This window comes from Littorina saxatilis, linkage group LG11 (assembly GCF_037325665.1).
Source record: "Littorina saxatilis isolate snail1 linkage group LG11, US_GU_Lsax_2.0, whole genome shotgun sequence".
Lineage (NCBI taxonomy): Eukaryota > Metazoa > Mollusca > Gastropoda > Littorinimorpha > Littorinidae > Littorina > Littorina saxatilis.
The window spans coordinates 43,910,250-43,928,529 of NC_090255.1; the positions used below are offsets into that span (position 1 = coordinate 43,910,250).

Below are 18,280 nucleotides of genomic sequence, written 5' to 3' on the forward strand. Positions count from 1 at the left end.
CTTGATTGTAATGATTGCTTCCATTTTCTGTGCACCTTCCACCTCTACAATATGCATACACTTGATAGTCTTCAACTTCGACCTACGGCGATCGGTAGATACTTGAGACAGTACTAGCTCCGAGGTGCTTTCCAGGTTACCGAAAGACTTTGATTTTGATAACAATGTTGAAAAGGCTGTGAGCCCTTTTATCCTCAAGGAGAGAGACGGACACAAGCCCCTATAATGGGCTTTGGAGCGTGTCAAAGTTCATTGCATCCTGATCAGCATATGAAACGTTTATCGCTTATTGTAGTTGTGTATAACTCATAGTAGTGGGAATAAGGCGACGCGCTAGTGTGAGTTTGTGTGTGAGTGTGTGTGATTCGTATATATATATATATGTATATATATATATATATATGTATAGGTTACAACACGAGTGGTTTTTTATATGGCTTGTATTTCAGTCAAGACCAGCGGATGAATATCATCGGGAGACACGAGCCTCTGGCGAGTGGCTCTCGATTGATATTCCCGCTGGGTCTTGACTGAAATACAAGCCATATAAAAAACCACGAGTGTTGTAATCTGTATATCCCATTCTACCATCAAACACAAAGTGTAGACTACTAGCGGCACTGTTGCGATCTGTGGAGTGTGAAACAGTGTTGCCAGCGAGACTTGGCCCTTTTGCAACCTTAAACTAAGTGACCGTCGCTGAAAAAATAAAACGAATGAGTGCATCGATAAGTACGCGGTAACACTACTTTCAGACCGTTTAAAAGCTTTAAGTAAAGGTTCATAAGTTGCAAAAAAGTAATGAAGTCGTATAGAAATCCATTTAGTTGAAGCGCACAATTCTTTTGCGTTTCAGGTCGGCGGAACGGGGAAACCGGTTTGGCCCCCCTTTGGCTTACTCGATTCAGAATCGATTCCACGTTGTTTTTTTCGAACGTATTATTATACAATTAGGCTTATTGACAGAGAAGCAAATTTTAGGGAACACATATGTAGGTTTAGATTTAACCATTTGCTCCCCATTTGAAATGTATCTACGTGATAAACTGTTTTGCGAGTGTGTTTGCATGAACCTAAACTGGTATGGGTGTGAGGAAAACAGGACCCAAGTCTGTCACCGCCGATTGATTGCATTTTGAAAGAATATGACTGGATTACGGAAATATACACACATGTTAAGTTCTTAGATACCTTCATCGCCAATGTGGACTTACTGCAGAGCCAGGCAAAATAGTAGACTTGCTCGCAAATACGTGAAACAGCCGATGTTGATAACGAAGCGAAGCCAAAGGACGCGTCTCGGTAGATAAACCAGTCGTCTGGTACGATGCAAGGGAGGGTACCCGGTTTTTTTGTTTTGGTTCGCAACCATTGGCATTGTGATCAGTGGTGTTCGACTGTTCAAACTAGTGTTATGCACGGGTTAATAAAACTGCGGATAGAACTCTTTAGCAGCAAAGCAATTAAGAGTGTATTACAATCTATCTTTAAGCATATTTCTGATTGGATTAAGGTTGTGCCAGCTTAAACTCTAGTTTTTATCCGTGTGCTGTCCGGGTGCAAGGGAGACTACTCTTTTGTTTTGGTTTTTGTTCTTGTAAACCGGTCTGCAGTAGACAAGGACACGGAGAAAACGTTCGAAACAGTATTGAGGGAACACATTTTTTTTCTGTTGTGTTGCATATTCTTTTTTGGATTATTTCTATGGTAGCGATGCTTGTCGACACACGGATAGCAAACAGAGGTTCGATCGTTCGCTAGCATCTGTGTATCTTGTAAGCTGAATGTTCGTTTTTTTCGACCTGCATTGCTTTCATAAGGAAATAAACGTTTGTTTATTGCATCCCATACATCAGATCAGTTCCGAGATTCATGTTTGCGTGCAACTGATATGGTTTTCTAAGCCGTGCGATACGATTTTGGAACTTCATACAAATGTGTCACATTGTTCGGCGCGAGGTCAAAGGTCGGGAGGAAAATAGTTCTTTGCCCAAATCGGAATCTGCACTATCATATATTTTTTGGAGTCCATGATGTATTTATTGAGCTATAAAAATACAACATATATACTGTTCAAAAAAAGAAACGCATAGTTGCTACTTGCCAAATTTGTTTTATTTTTCGAAAAAAATAACAGAAAATCCAATATTTCGATTATTTGTTTGAAATTTGGTATGGACACAGTTGAATGCACACACAGTTCATTTGCATCTTCAAATCAATCAGTCAATCAATACGATTGGGTGCCGAGGCTGTCAAGTCAGTAAGGGGTGTGACTGCCTTGAGCAGCAACAACTGCCCGGCACCTTCTGGGCATGGACTGGATCAGATGCCGGATATCTTGCTGTGGGATGGTGTCCCACTCCTCCTGAAGTGCCTGCAATAGATCGCGGTGATTTGCCGGCGCTTCTTCTCGCCTGCGCACACGTCTGTCCAATTCATCCCAGAGGTGTTCTATCGGGTTCATGTCTGGCGACATGGATGGCCAGGGAAGCACCTGGACATGGTGGTCGGTGAGGAACTGGGTGGTGAGTCGTGCTGTGTGCGGGCGAGCGTTGTCCTGCTGGAATATGGCATCCTGGTCAGCCAGAAGAGGAAGGGCGTGTGGGCGCAGAATTTCCTCCACGTATCGCTGGGCAGTTATGCGCCCTTGGACGGGCACCAGGGTGCTCCTTCCAGCGGTATTGATCGCCCCCCACACCATGACGCCTCCACCACCATGAACGGGTGCCTCATCCACACAGTTGGGCGCGTAACGTTCGTTTACTCTCCGGTAGACCCTCCTCCGACCATCATGTCGCTGGAGCAGGAAGTAGGACTCGTCGCTGAACCACACGTGTCTCCAGTGATTCCGGACGGTCCAGCGAAGGTGCTGGTTGCCCCACTGCACTCGGTTCTGGCGATGGCGGCGGGTGAGGACAGCTCCTCTGTGAGGTCTGCGAGCTCTCAAACCAGCTTCATGCAGGCGGTTCCGCACGGTCTGGTCCGATAATCGGTGTGGCCCGGGGAGAGCCTGGACAGAAGATGAGGCCGACAGGAAACGATTCCGGAGGTGGCGGAGCCGTATGAAGCGGTCGTGAGCAGCAGTTGTCGCCCTTGGTCTTCCCGCTCGTGGCAAGTCAGCAACGGAGCCAGTGGCTTGAAACCTGACCCACAGTCTACTGATGGTGCTCTGGGACACGTGGAAGTGCCTGGCGATTGCACTTTGACTTTGGCCTGCTTGTAAACGACCCAATGCAATTTGGCGGTCTTCTCTGCTCAATCGGGCCATCTTTCGTCGCTGAATTGTCGTCTGATTTCTTTGTGGCGAACAATCCGCTTTTATGGGTTTTGGAAGACATGGTGAGAGCTCAATATTCCCCGAGTTTCACGAGATTACACTGAAGCATGACGAGTGGTCATGCCAAATGAGCAATTTTGACATTGTAGCCACTGATAACGCATGCGTCACGTGCAGAGCTCACTTGTGGCAATGGACGAAAAGTCGACAACCAGAAAAACATTTTCTGCAGTTTGGTGGATATCCTTGTAGCCATATAACTAAATTAACCAAATATTACAAGCTATGCGTTTCTTTTTTTGAACAGTATATATACCCATACTGAAGTAACAGAGACAAAGAAGGGAGGTCATGGGATATATATATATATATATATATATATATATATATATATATATATATATATATATATATACATATATATATATATCAGTAACGGATGTTATTTGTGTTTTGGCCAATTACAAACATTTAATTCTTGTACACAGATTAAAGACAGTTTCCATTCCAGGTCAAATGTCTTAATGATGCAAATACAAATAAAATACCCCCAAACTGTTCTGAAACGATCAAGTTTCGTTTGAAATACTTCATTTCCTATGGAAGGAATACACACTGGCACACAGTCTTTTGTTGTCTTGGCTTGCGGCCTAAATCTGACACAACAAGGCTCGAAGAAGGGACATAATGTTTTATTTCATATATTAAAAAGAAATACATGTAGTGTCAACACTCAGTTGGCAGTAGGCCAGAGACATAGTAGGCAGTGCAAAGTTACTAAAAAGTGACCTAAGTTGAAAAGATGTGTATTTCTACTCCAGACATTATGGAGGCTCTGGTGTCACTAATATCCATGTGCTGTCTTTGCTTTGTTTAGCGACCAGCATCAAAGAGGCGCATAGAGGACTGCCTGGGAGAAGAGGACCACCAGGACAAAGAATGAAATCGATTGAATATGCTGTGCTGTTGCCCTGCAAAGCTGCGTGCATTTTTAGTTTCTCCGCAACATAATATGCATGTTTTTGTTATGAAATAAAATTGTTGATCGTATCTTGAGTTTATGGTGTTACATGTAATAGTCCTTATGATCTGTGACTGAGTGTGAAAGTTGGTGTGTGTGTGTGTGTATACATTTACCAAAACCTACATTCACTCTCAACGTTGCATTCACGTCGAAATCAAACCAAACCACAACCACAACCACAAATTCACGTTGTGTCAACGTGTAATTCACGTCAATTTTATCAGAAAAAAATGCACCAAAACACAACTTTTACGTTGTGTCAACGTAGAATTCACGTAATTTTTCATCTAAATTTTGACCTAAAATTTACGTTCCATTCACGTGGACATTACGTAAAAATGCAACGCAATTTCAACCAAACCACAACCACAACCAAAAATTCACGTTGTGACAACGTAAAATTCACGTAATGTTTTTACGAACAATCCACCTCCACCAATAATTCACGTTGCATTCACGTTGGTGTCACGTAAAATGCAACGTTGTTTTCCAACGTTATTCCCACGTGATTTCGTCCATACAAATCTACGTAAAAAAACGTTGACACGCAACGTAAACCCAACGTAACCCAACGTGAATATAACGTGAATACAACGTAAAATTGTTTGCTGGGCGTATTATTAGTCACCGCAGATAATTTTCACCATTGGCTTATTCGAAGAAGAAGACAACATTGTGTGTGACGTTTTGAAATATAAACCACTATAATTTCTAACACAAACGTGTGTGTGTGTGTTTGTGTGTGTGTGTGTGTGTGTGTGTGTGTGTGTGTGTGTGTGTGTGTGTTTGTTTTTCAAACGGTTCAGCGACGTGGGAATCAACGTTCGCAAGTTTGTGACCCCTTGCTTTACTTGTGAGTCACAATCTTAACCCTAGTAAATGCACATTGTCTGACAAACTTTACGATTTAATACTTGACATGGAATTGACTCTTCACAGCTGGGTGAATTGACTTATATGTTTGATTCTCAGTTCACGAGCTGCACGGTGCTAGCTGGACAGGGCAGGTGAATATCAGTTATCCCGTGCTTGACATCCTGAAGTGTGGACAAAAATAACAGAAAACTTGACAAAACAGACAATATTTCAATTTTCGCCCGCTGTCACAATGTTTTTTACCTTATACTTTTCTCTTTGTCTATTTAAAGCGCCCTTCTGACTCGGTACAAAAGTTCAATAGAAACTTAAATCTCTGAATTTAATTATAAACTACTTGAACCCTGAAAGAATTTTTCATTTTCTCTTGTCTACCAAAATGTCTCACCTTTTAAGAATGTTTAATTAAAGCGCCCGCCTGATTTTGGAGCAAAAGTTCAACAGAAACTTAATACTCTGAAATTAATTACACACCTTTTGACCTTAAAAAATATGTTTCGTATTGGTTCACCAACCAAGTCTGCTTACCTTTCAAGTTGTTTTTTCTCTCAATTTAACCGTCCTCCAGACTTTTTTTTTCAATTAAAATTATCACAGACAGAACGTTTCATATACTCCAACCTATCGAATATTGGCCACATTTAAAGTGTTATGTATCGATTGGACATTGGATTTCCCTTCTTTGAGCCATGTGACGTCAGAGGCCTACAAAACTTTATAATTGGGCGTTTCAGGTTGACCGAAACTTTAAAGGAACTACAAAACACACGTCATGTGTTTGATTGCATGTGTGTGTGCTGTGCAATGTCAAAACAACAACAAAGTCAGTACATGACGTGTGTTTTGTAGTTCCTTTGAAGTTTCGGTCAACCTGAAATGCCCAAATATGAAGCATGTGTTTGATTGCATGACTGTGTGTGTGCCCGGGCTCGTTCAATCGTCAAAACAACAACAAAGTCATAGTACCTGAAAGGAATTCGATCGATACATAAATGTTATTTGTGTTTTTGACCAAAATATGACATTTTACACAGATCTCGACAGTCATTGTTCACCTCGACCGCCATCGCGGTCTCGGAGAACAATGACTGTCTCGATCTGTGTAAAATGTCATATTTTGGTCAAACACGCAAATAACGTATATTATTCCCCCCTCTGCTTCTTTGCCTCTGTAAACTTGTAGAGCTAGTTATTTTTCGATAATGACCCAGCAACCAAACAAATAACGAGCCAGCAACAGCCTGAATCCTCGATAGTGCAATGGGTTGAGAAGCTGTTCTGTTTCGGTACTACTTTTGTGACTGAAAAGTTCCGAACGCTCTAATGTACGAAGTATACATTTCTGGAGCAAACGATACAAACCAACCGCATTTAAATTAACAACTACAGGCCTGAACACATGAATCTCCATATAAAATCCATGAGTTCGGTTGTTTTCTGAATCTAGATCTGCTGTGCACAAACCGTTCATCACAAGCAAATTTCCAAGGCAAGTAACTCATACTCTAGCGACAAGAGTAGTTCCCCTTCTTTCAACGCAGTTTCTTCGACAACACTGACTGCAATCCGACGGTCAGTTTTTAACAATATTTCATTTTATAAACAGATCACACGCAACCAAATGCACACATCTCATCAATTTAAACAAAATAAAGCGGTTTCATACACTATTTTCCCCAGAAAACTGAACTTCATACAGTAATTAACGTTGGAACACGGGTGCAAATGTTCGTCTGCTAGTCCCATTTGACGAAAGTACATTATCTTAAGCGATACTAAAACATAAAAAGAACACACAATATCTGCCTTTACCGCCACAGCAGAATAACAGCATATCTATGTACTTGATTTTTAGTCCAAAACAGGGAAACTGACAAGAAGTGTAAACAGAATGGAATGATTTGCACGGAACTATACAACCGCGCATTAGTCGATCGCCTGCGCAGGTTGACTGGTTGAGTGATTCGGATTCGATCAAACTTTCGCACAAAAACTCCTGTTTTCTTTGAATAACTGAAGAAAGGAGGAATAAAGAGGTTACACACCTCGTCTCAGTGATTATTAAAAATAATGGTCTCAGTTCGCGGTCATGAAAAAGCTCGCTGAAGCTCGCATTTTTCATGATCCGCTAACTTCGACCATTATTTTTAATAATCACTGAGACTCGGCATGTAACCTCTACATACATGTACAGTGGAACCCAAATTTATGACCTCCAAAATCTGAGAAAACCAGGTCTTAAAAAGGAGAATCTTAAATCAAGGGTAAATTTAGAGAAGTTATGAACAGAAAATCTGAAAAGGCAAGGTCTTAAATGGAGGAAGTCTTAACTTTGGGGGTTCCACTGTATACATTTACAAGAAATAAAAATGTCCTCACTTCCTTTCAACTTAAAACAAGAGGCGAAGCCATCAAGGCTCACGTAAGAAATCGACAAACAGTAACACAAACTCACTCACTCCGTCACACACACATACACACACACACACACACACACACACACACACACACACACACACACACACACACACACACACAGAAAGAGCATAGGTGAAACTGTGCAAGAAAGCGAGACACTAGATCTAGATCTGTCTGTCTGCATGTAGCCTACTTACAAGGACACGACTGCCAACTAGTCTCGGCGCGCTCAAAATAATAATGACCGAGACTTTCAGTACTTCCTTCGCGTGACGTCTAACCCTCTTACGTCATAATGTGACGTCAATGTAATGTGACGTCTTCAAATGTTAGAGTTTCTACCACAGACATACACACGCACAGACGCACGCACGCACGCACGCACGCACGCACGCACAGACAGACAAAGTTACGATCGCATAGGCTACACTTACGTGAGCCAAAAAAAGTGACAGCGTGTTAGAAAATGTTAGTGGAAACCAATTCCAATGTATTCGTTACACTGTCACTGTTAGTATATCCTATTTTGTATGGAGCACAATTCATCAAACCTACGTTCGACATTTATTTATCCCAGCGAAGCTGGAGGTATCCCGTGAACGCTATACTGTAATCGATTTGAGAAATGTGCACACCGAATAATACATGATAAAGAAGGATTCGTTGTGCCCGGCTACGTGCTACAGTTGGAGATGGAAGTTCACCAAAAATGGGGACCATACTAACAAAAATACGGTGGGTAAAATAGGCGCCCCCATTTTTTCAGCAAACGCCACCCCAGGCCGCTTTGGACGGGTAGAAATTCCGTAGTTTCCAAGTCTATGGATAAAGCTCGCGTAAGAAGAATACGTCACGGTCGAAAGTCTTTGACGTCAATTAATGCATCATGACGTCATGCCTCCCTGTAGTCTTTCTCTCTCGCGCAGTGTGTGTGTTTGTGTTCATTTTGTGCACATGTGTTACTGTGTGTGTGTGTGTGTGTGCTGTGTGTGTGTGTGTGTGTGTGTGTGTGTGTGTGTGCGCGCACGCGTGCATGAGTCTGTACTCGTATGTGTGTGGTGTGTGTGTATTTGTGTGTGTGTGTGTGTGTGTGTGTGTGCGTGCGCACGCGTGCATGAGTCTGTACTCGTGTGTGTGTAAGTGTGTGTGTGGGCATAAGTGTATGTGTGTGCGTGTATGTGTGTTTGTTTGTAAAGGTGTGCATGTCCGTCTGTCCATATGTGCGTATGGGTGTGTGTTTTGTGTGTATGAAGTTTTTTGTTAGAGAGTGAGTGAGTGCGTGTGAGTGAGTGTGTGTGTGTGTGTGTGTGTGTGTGTGTGTGTGTGTGACTTGGTGTGTGTGTGTGTGTGTGTGTGTGTGTGTGTGTGTGTGAATGTGTGTGTGCGTGAGTTTGTGTGTATGTTTGTGTGTGTATGAGTGTGTATATGTGTTTGTTTGTAAAGGTGTGTGTGTCCGACTGTCTATGTGCGTATTTGTTTGTTTGTTTGCTCAACGCCCAGCCGACCACGAAGGGCCATATCAGGGCGGTGCTGCTTTGACATATAACGTGCGCCACACACAAGACAGAAGTCGCAGCACAGGCTTCATGTCTCACCCAGTCACATTATTCTGACACCGGACCAACCAGTCCTAGCACTAACCCCATAATGCCAGACGCCAGGCGGAGCAGCCACTAGATTGCCAATTTTAAAGTCTTAGGTATGACCCGGCCGGGGTTCGAACCCACGACCTCCCGATCACGGGGCGGACGCCTTACCACAAGGCCAACCGTGCCGGTCTATGTGCGTATAAGTGTGTGTTATGTGTGTATGAGATTTGTGTCAGTCAATGTGTGTGTGTGTGTGTGTGTGTGTGTGTGTGTGTGTGTGTGTGTGTGCGTGCGTATGTACAGTGTGTGTGTGTGTGTGTGTGTGTGTGGGTGTTTGTTTGTTTGTTTGCTTAACGCCCAGCCGACCACGAAGGGCCATATCAGGGCGGTGCTGCTTTGACATATAACGTGCGCCACACACAAGACAGAAGTCGCAGCACAGGCTTCATGTCTCACCCAGTCACATTATTCTGACACCGGACCAACCGGAGTGTGTGTGTGTGTGTGAATGTGTGTGTGCATGAGTTTGTGTGTATGTTTGTGTGTGTATGAGTGTGTATATGTGTTTGTTTGTAAAGGTGTGTGTGTCCGTCTGTCTATGTGCGTATTTGTTTGTTTGTTTCCATAATTATCAGGGCGGTGCTGCTTTGAGATATAACGTGCGCCACACTGAAAAGGCAGAAGTCCCAGCACAGGCTTCATGTCTCACCCAGTCACATTATTCTGACACCGGACCAACCAGTCCTAGCATGCACTAACCCCATAATGCCAGCCGCCAGGCGGCGGAGCACCCACTAGATTGCTAATTTTAAAGTCGTAGGTATGACCCGGCCTGGGTTCTAACCCACGACCTCCCGATCACGGGGTGTGTGTCTGATTGTATAAAGAGATAAAGAGAGAGAGAAAGAGAGAGAGAGAGAGAGAGAGAGAGAGAGAGAGAGAGAGAGAGAGAGAGAGAGAGAGTGGGTGGGTTGGTTTGTGTTTGTGCGTGTGCGTAAGTGTATGTGTGTGTGTATGTGTGTTTGTTTGTAAAGGTGTGTATGTCCGTCTGTCTATAGGTGCGTATGGGGGTGTGTTTTGTGTGTACAGTGAAGTGTGTGTGAGAGAGTGAGTGAGTGCGTGTGAGTGAGTGTGTATGTGTGTACGTGTGTACGTGTGTAACTTGGGTGTGTGTGTGTGTGTGTGTGTGTGTGTGTGTGTGTTCGTGTGTGTGTGTGTTTGAGAGAGAGAGAGAGAGAGAGAGAGAGAGAGAGAGAGAGAGAGAGAGAGAGAGAGGTTTGTCTTTCGCTGGGGTATGCAGTGCCTTGGCGTTGCACATCTACTTAATTTATTTATTTATTTAAAGAAATTCCTCCGAGGTAGGAAAAACACCCCCGTCAAAGGGAAATAACCTTCTCAGTTGGTGGCAGTGAGAATGGTTATTTCCCTTTGACCATTAATATGTGCCTCTATAAGTCCTTGTATAATTTTAATCCACCAATAACTCCCTAACCGTGTGTTTGACTGGTCCCAAATTTTGTAAGGACCGTCTCAGGAATGTATAGAACCTGTTCACCAAGTTTGGTGACGATCGGTCCGTTCATTCTTGAGATCTATATGCGAACACAAACACACAAACACACAAACACATCGACCGAATCCTATACACACCCCTAAAACCGGGGGTGTAAAGACAGGCAGACTGGTGAGATGCAACAACGAGTTAGAGCAACTTTTCTTGACGCAGCTTCCTCGTTAACTGTGTGAGAAAAAACCTCTAGTATTTTAAATGCAATACCAAAACAATCGACGTCTGCATATAATATCTGGGAAAAAGCACAATTACAAGAAGGACAAATATGTTTCCATTCCTGTGCCTCTGGTTTCAACGATTATCGTGGCTAAATCGTTTTGTTGAAAGAATGGTTTGTTTTTGTCACTATAGAGTTGTTTCAATAAAGTGGAACAAGCGTCAATAAATATGCGTTGGACGAAGGCTAAACAGTCTCAAGAAGGCTTTCCTTATTCCTCTACACTTGGCTGTACAATATGACAGCCAAGAAACAAGAGCACGAATGACAACTTAAACTGTTGTCGGGATAAACGTTTTCCTAATTGGTCGCGTTGCAAATTGTATGATGACTGGATTAGAATGACGCAAAGCAAACTCTGAAATGCGGTGGTGACGTGATCAGCACACAATTTATTTCCTTCACTCGATCTCACTTTATGTTTTTATCCTGGCTCCCACGTTCGCGAATCTTCCCGATTTAGTTCAGTTTGTTGGTGTTCTTTGTCTGTTGTGATGATCAATCCCCATCGCCACTTCCGCTATCATCGCGATCGTTGTCATTATAAAGTCATTACAGCTACAAAAACATAAAATGTGTATTTGTCTTCTTTTCTTAGCTGTTTGCTTAGTCAGAGCGTTTATGTTAATATATTTAGCAATGACAGAAACTAATTATGATTGAAATGACCTTCACATTGGCCTTCATATTGACCTTCTCATAGACAGATTAAGAGGAGGCTCTTATTAAACGACTTTGGTCGCTGCGTTGAAGAACAAGAAGAGCAAACGCTCGATCGAGTCACTTTCGCAGTTCTGAATATTATATGAGGCATCAGATGGACAGGAAGAAATTGCTATTCACAACACAATGAGTCACGTTCACATAAAATTTGAGCCCGGTCACTTTTATAGTTTCCGAGAAAAGCCCAACGTTAAGTTGTGTGTTGCCGAACAGAAAAGGCTAGTTATCTCCCTTGTTTTTCTGATAACGTTCGTAAAAGGCTACAGATGTAAATACTTTGATGTAAAGAATAATCCTACAAAGTTTCAATCACATCCGATGAACTTTGTCAAAGATATAAAATGTCTAATTTTTCCTTTGACGCTGACCTGTGACCTTGAAAAAGGTCAAAGGTCAACGAAACCATCGTTAAAGTGTAGAGGTCATTGGAGGTCACGACTAAACAAAATATGAGCCCGATCGCTTTGATAGTTTCCGAGAAAAGTTTGTCAAAGATATAAAATGTCTAATTTTTCCTTTGACGCTGACCTGTGACCTTGAAAAAGGTCAAAGGTCAACGAAACCATCGTTAAAGTGTAGAGGTCATTGGAGGTCACGACTAAACAAAATATGAGCCCGATCGCTTTGATAGTTTCCGAGAAAAGTCCAACGTTAAGGTGGTGTCTACGGACGGCCGGCCGGCCGGCCGGACAGACTAACACTGACCGATTACATAGAGTCACTTTTTCTCAAGTGACTCAAAAACAAATGTGTACATTGTGTAAAAAAATTTTTTTTAAATTGTTTTTAAATTGTTGGTTATTTGAACGTTTAATTATGGACAAAGCAAAACGCTAGAACTAATGTTGTCAATGATTAAACGTTCCAATAACCTATAATGCTTGTTTATTTTTTAATTCTGGATTTTGGAAGCAAGAGATGACACCCAAATTGAAGATGACAGTAATATATCGATTCCTTTCAAAGACAACGGAGTGTCTTGTCGTTCATTTCTTCAATTTCATAAGACACTAGCAGTTAAGCCCGGCTTCGCCCGGGAGTAAGCGGAGCCCTGTAGCAATTTAAGACGCTCGCTATCCCATTATCATTAGCTTTACCTCCTTTGTTTGGATACAACAAAAAAGAGTTATCTCCCTTACCTTCTAGAAATTTCCGGAACTGTCCAGTTAATTTTTCATTCTTCATTTCTTCCCCTCATTGGAGCAATAGCGAGTCTCTAATATCACTGGCATGATGTGCTTGCTACAGGTGAACAGTAGGCACTGAACTGGTCTTGCACCATATAGGCTGTATTCAATAAATGGGAGGTCCATAATCTGAGAAAGGAAACAATGAATCAAGAAACTAAAACCCAGGTGCACATCTGCGGCACCTAGGGAGTGTACGTACGTGCACACTATCTTGTTCCTGCCTCTTGCCATCTCAGAGGTATGGCGACCACAGACAGACAGACAGACAGGCACACACACACACACACACAGACAGACAGACACTCTCTTTCTCTTCGCCCGGGAGTAAGCGGAGCCCTGTTGCAATTTAAGACGCTCGCTATCCCATTATGATTAGCTTTACCTCCTTTGTTTGGATACAAAAAAAGAGTTATCTCCCTTACCTTCTAGAAATTTCCGGAACTGTCCAGTTAATTTTTCATTCTTCATTTCTTCCCCTCATAGGAGCAATAGCGAGTCTCTAATATCACTGGCATGATGTGCTTGCTACAGGTGAACAGTAGGCACTGAACTGGTCTTGCACCATAAAGGCTGTATTCAATAAATGGGAGGTCCATAATCTGAGAAAAGAAACAATGAATCAAGAAACTAAAACCCAGGTGCACATCTGCGGCACCTAGGGAGTGTACGTGCACACTATCTTGTTCCTGCCTCTTGCCATCTCAGAGGTATGGCGACCACAGACAGACACACACACAGACAGACACTCTCTTTTATTTATATGTATAGATTTTTATTTATTTACGAGGATTTATATCGCGCACGTATCTCACCATACAAGGCGACTCAAGGCGCATGTTACCTATTAATGCCGTGTGAGATGGAATATTTTACACAATATATCACGCATTCACATCGGCCAGTAGATCGACTGCCTTTAGGCGCTGCATCCACCTTTCACGGCCTATTATTCCAGGTCACACGGTTATTTTGGTGGACATTTTTATCTACGCCTATACAATTTTGCCAGGAAAGACCCTTTTGTCAATCGTGGGATCTTTAACGTGCACACCCCAATGTAGTGTACACGAAGGGACCTCGGTTTTTCGTCTCATCCGAAAGACTAGCACTTGAACCCACCACCTAAATTAATTCATTAATAAAATCAGTACTAGCGTATGCGCAGCTATTAGTGCGTGAACATTGATGAATTATATTCTTTTAGTAGTTAGGTACCAGGTTCTGCAAAGTTCACATGGTACCCTTCTTCGTACAACCAGCTTGAACGATAGAGTTCTACGCCGTGTAGTCTATTTTATCTATATTTGAGAAGTCTCATCTCATCCTTTATTTTATTGTGGCATGTAGCTTGTCGTCTCCGCATTAACCAAATATGTATGCATCTAAGCTTCCCTATGTTTCACAGAATAGCACGAGTCATTGTTATCCTGACAGCATGTTGCAGTCGACTGATTCGATTGACTTTTCCCTAGCAGACGACATAATAACGCGCTTTTAAACGCTCAGCAAATCAACATTTTCGGCAAATGTGAAGAAGACAACTATGATGATTAAATACATGTAGGGTTCAGAGCATTCTCGCCGTCCATATTTAGCATTAGCCTCCCCGAGGAGTGTAGATACAACACGAAAAATATACCAAATGTATTTTGAAAATGAGCAAGTCGGTGTAACACGAGAAAATTACTCCCACGAGATTTTTACTCCGGAGTAAAAATTTCGTACGAAAATGTTACTCCCTTTACGAAAAAAGCACTCCACCATTACACGAGAAAATTACTCCCCACGACAGGTGAGTTCCGAGTTAACATTTTGTACACAAATGTTACTCCCCTGACGAATAAAAACCGAATAAATGACTTCACCCTAACACGAGCAATTAAACTTTCCATGCCAGGTGTACGAAATTTATACTCCCTTGTCCCCTGTTAGTCTTGGTGGTGGAAGGGGTGGAGGGAGGGTAGCGTGACATTCGTTTGCGCGAGATCACATATTGGCATTATCCCTTCGCCCGCATCCCATTTTCGCGTACGAGATTCTTACTGGAAGTAAAAAAAAATGGGGAGTACAAATTTCGTGGAGGGAGTATTGTTTTTGTGCCTTGGGGAGTTCTTTTCTCGTACGAAAAATTTACTCGGAGTAGAAATTTCGTACGAAATGTTTACTCCGGAGTACATTTTTCGTGGAGTAAAAATTTCGTGTTACACCGGGCCTTGAACATGGAACAGCCTGTCAATGTCAAATCAGGGGGCGTCACTTTGCACAGCAGCCACATTCAATCGACCGGTCGTGCGCGAAGGTTTGGAATTGCAAATAACCAATGAAGTCTTTATGCAAGTACTGCACGTGTTAGCCCAAAGCTAAATTGAAATGTACTAACATAAATATGAACAAGTCGCGTAAAGCGAAGTTACTACATTTAGTCAAACTGTCGAACTCACGGAATGAAACTGAACCCACTGTATTTTTGTCACCAAGACAGGGGCAGCTTCGTCAATCCTCGCGAGAAGGAAATCGCTCACCTCCCACGTGCAAAACGCAGTGATATGCACACGCCAGAATAGCGCGGTAGCGTATTGTGCTAAGCAGGAAAGCTCGCTTTTCTGTATTCGTGTTAACTTTCTGAGCTTGTTTTGAATACAACCTATTATATCTATATGTTTTTGGAATCAGGAAACGATAAAGAATCCGTCGCGATATAACCTTGAACGGTTGAAAACGACGTTAAACACCAAAGAAAGAAAGAAAGAAAGAACGATAAAGAATAAGATGAAATCATTTTTGGATCGATTTCTTAAATTTTAATCGTAAGACTAATTAATCTATTTTCGTTAATTGTGATCACATTTTAAGAGTAAACATGACATATGTATATATTTTTAGATTCAGAATGTCATGAAGAATACGATGCAATTAATTTTAAATCTGTTTGCGAAAAATCGATTTTAATGACAACTTTAATGAGCAAACTCATTAATTAATTTGTAAGCCTCCAAGCTGTAATGCAATACCAAAGTCCGGGCGTCGTCGAAGATTACTTGACCAAAATTTCAACCAATTTGGTTGAAAAATGAGAGCGTGACAGTGCCGCTTCATCTTTCACGAAAAGCCGGATATGACGTCATCAAAGACATTTATCAAAAAAATGAAAAAAAGTCTGGGGATATCATACCCAGGAACTCCCATGTACAATTTCATGAAGATCGGTCTAGTAGTTTTCTCTAAATCGCTCTACACATACACACACACACACACACACATACACCACACCCTCTTCTCGATTCCCCCCTCTACGTTTAAAACATTTAGTCAAAACTTGACTAAATGTAAAAAGAGCTTTGTCTGCAAATTTGAGACATCACACAAACAAGTTGATCTAACACAGCCTGTCCACAATTTGAAGTTATCCAAATGAAAGTAGCAAAATGTGCGTGGTGAAACTTTTTTTGTTCTCTTGAGTTACTGACAATGTCGGTATACAAACTATCACAGTGCTTCGTTCAATAAATCTTTTTCTTTATTTGCTCTATAAATCTCTTCTGGAACTGTGATGTCTCACTAACTTGAATGATATGTACAGCAGAATTCGGCCGGGTACAGCATTGACTTGTAACATGACAAGAGTAACAAGGGGACGGTGTGGAGGCAGTCAGGAATATGCTGTGAATCATGTTCACAATAGTCCTGCAAATCTTGCACCTTGCACTGTACTTGCATCAATGTTGTTCTCAACTTACACGTCAGCATCGGAATAGGCTGTCAATGATGTTCAGGATAGCTAAATAAAAAGGCAACTCGCGCTATACTCGCATCAATGTTGTCATCGTAACATACACGTCGGCATCGGGATAAGCTGTCAATCAATTTCAGGACAACCCCACAAAAACTTCAACTCATACAATAATCGCATATCAAGGTGTTCTTCTTAACTGACACGTCAGCATTTGTGTGTGTGCCTGTGTGTGTGTGTGTATATATATGGGTATGGGTGTGTGTGTGTGTGTGTGTGTGTGTGTGTGTGTGTGTGTGTGTGTATGTGTGTGTGTTTGCGTGCATGCGTGCGTGCGTTTTTGAGAATGTGTGTGACTGCCTTTGGAATTGGGTGCTGGTGGTTTTGAGAGAGTATGAGAGAGTGGGGCGTGCCTATTCACCATGATAGCAATACAAGATAGCGCCATGAACATTATATAAAGGCTGACAATCTGCTGACAGACATCATTGACTGATCATGTCTCCCAGGCGTTGACAAGGAGCAGGGACAGCTGATCAGAGAAAAAGACACAGGTAAAGGCAGGAGAAAGATTGCGTAACGCTGTGTCTGCCTGTCTGAGGCGCTCCATGGGGTTGTGGTGTTCTCGTATTTGCGGAAAGATAGACTGATCTGCAATGCATAAGGATAGAGGATTTAGACAAAGCCTAGCCTTACATCCTGTCCTTTCGATTTTGAGAAGATTTTCAAAACAACAAAATATTACCATCTGATGTATTTCTTTGATTGCTCCAGTACTTAATCGATGCGCATCGAAAATGTAAAGTTAATTATTTTAATTGTAACATACATTCTTCTGATTGGTGCAATTTGGATTGATCTAAAGGTTCATATTGTTTATGAATATGACATGATGATATGTATTCCAAGGGATACTTCATAGTTGTTTTTATGTTGGAAAAACCTACTCGTTTGGACAAACGTTGTTGTCTGTGATTCATTTCCATGGATACAAAAACTGGCAAAGAGGAAAGAATTGCCAAAAAGACAGAGGAATGAGAAGAAACCACATTGGAATATTGACAGGAAATTATATATATATATAGCCCTTTTCTCTCAGTCTGCATGATCATTTTCCTTTATGACTGTTTCAGGGAACAATGTTGCTGAGCGCAACATTTATGTTGTGCCTTCTGTCTTCCGCCTTGGAGGTATGATTTCACTCGTGATTAAAATTAAAATTAAAATAAAACAACCATAGTAATTTACGTGGTCAAGAAAAAACCCGTTCATTGCTCGCAGATTGGATTATATTTTTGTAACCGATTCTGTTCTAAATAATATTAGAGATTGTATACTGTTCAAAAAAAGAAACGCATAGCTTGTAATATTTGGTTAATTTAGTTATATGGCTACAAGGATATCCACCAAACTGCAGAAAATGTTTATCTGGTCGTCGACCTTTCGTCCATTGCCACAAGTGAGCTCTGCACGTGACGCATGCGTTATCAGTGGCTACAATGTCAAAATTGCTCATTTGGCACGACCACTCGTCATGCTTCAGTGTAATCTCGTGAAACTCGGAGAATATTGAGCTCTCACCATGTCTTCCAAAACCCATAAAAGCGGATTGTTCGCCACAAAGAAATCAGACGACAATTCCGCGACGAAAGATGGCCCG

The 18,280-nt window shown here is 41.9% G+C and overlaps 1 protein-coding gene and 1 long non-coding RNA gene across 2 annotated transcripts in view; one reads left to right on the forward strand and one right to left on the reverse strand.

Annotated features, from left to right (window-relative positions):
- Nucleotides 1–18,280, reverse strand: part of LOC138980558 (uncharacterized) — a 401,185-nt gene that overhangs the window by 111,726 nt on the left and 271,179 nt on the right. The window lies entirely within an intron of this gene.
- Nucleotides 17,033–18,280, forward strand: part of LOC138980552 (uncharacterized) — a 58,765-nt gene continuing 57,517 nt past the window's right edge. The window contains exons 1-2 of the mRNA XM_070353439.1: nt 17,033–17,174; nt 17,754–17,810. Of these exons, the coding sequence (XP_070209540.1) occupies nt 17,760–17,810 (51 nt within the window). The 5' untranslated portion in view covers nt 17,033–17,174; nt 17,754–17,759. The remainder of the gene's footprint in view (nt 17,175–17,753; nt 17,811–18,280) is intronic.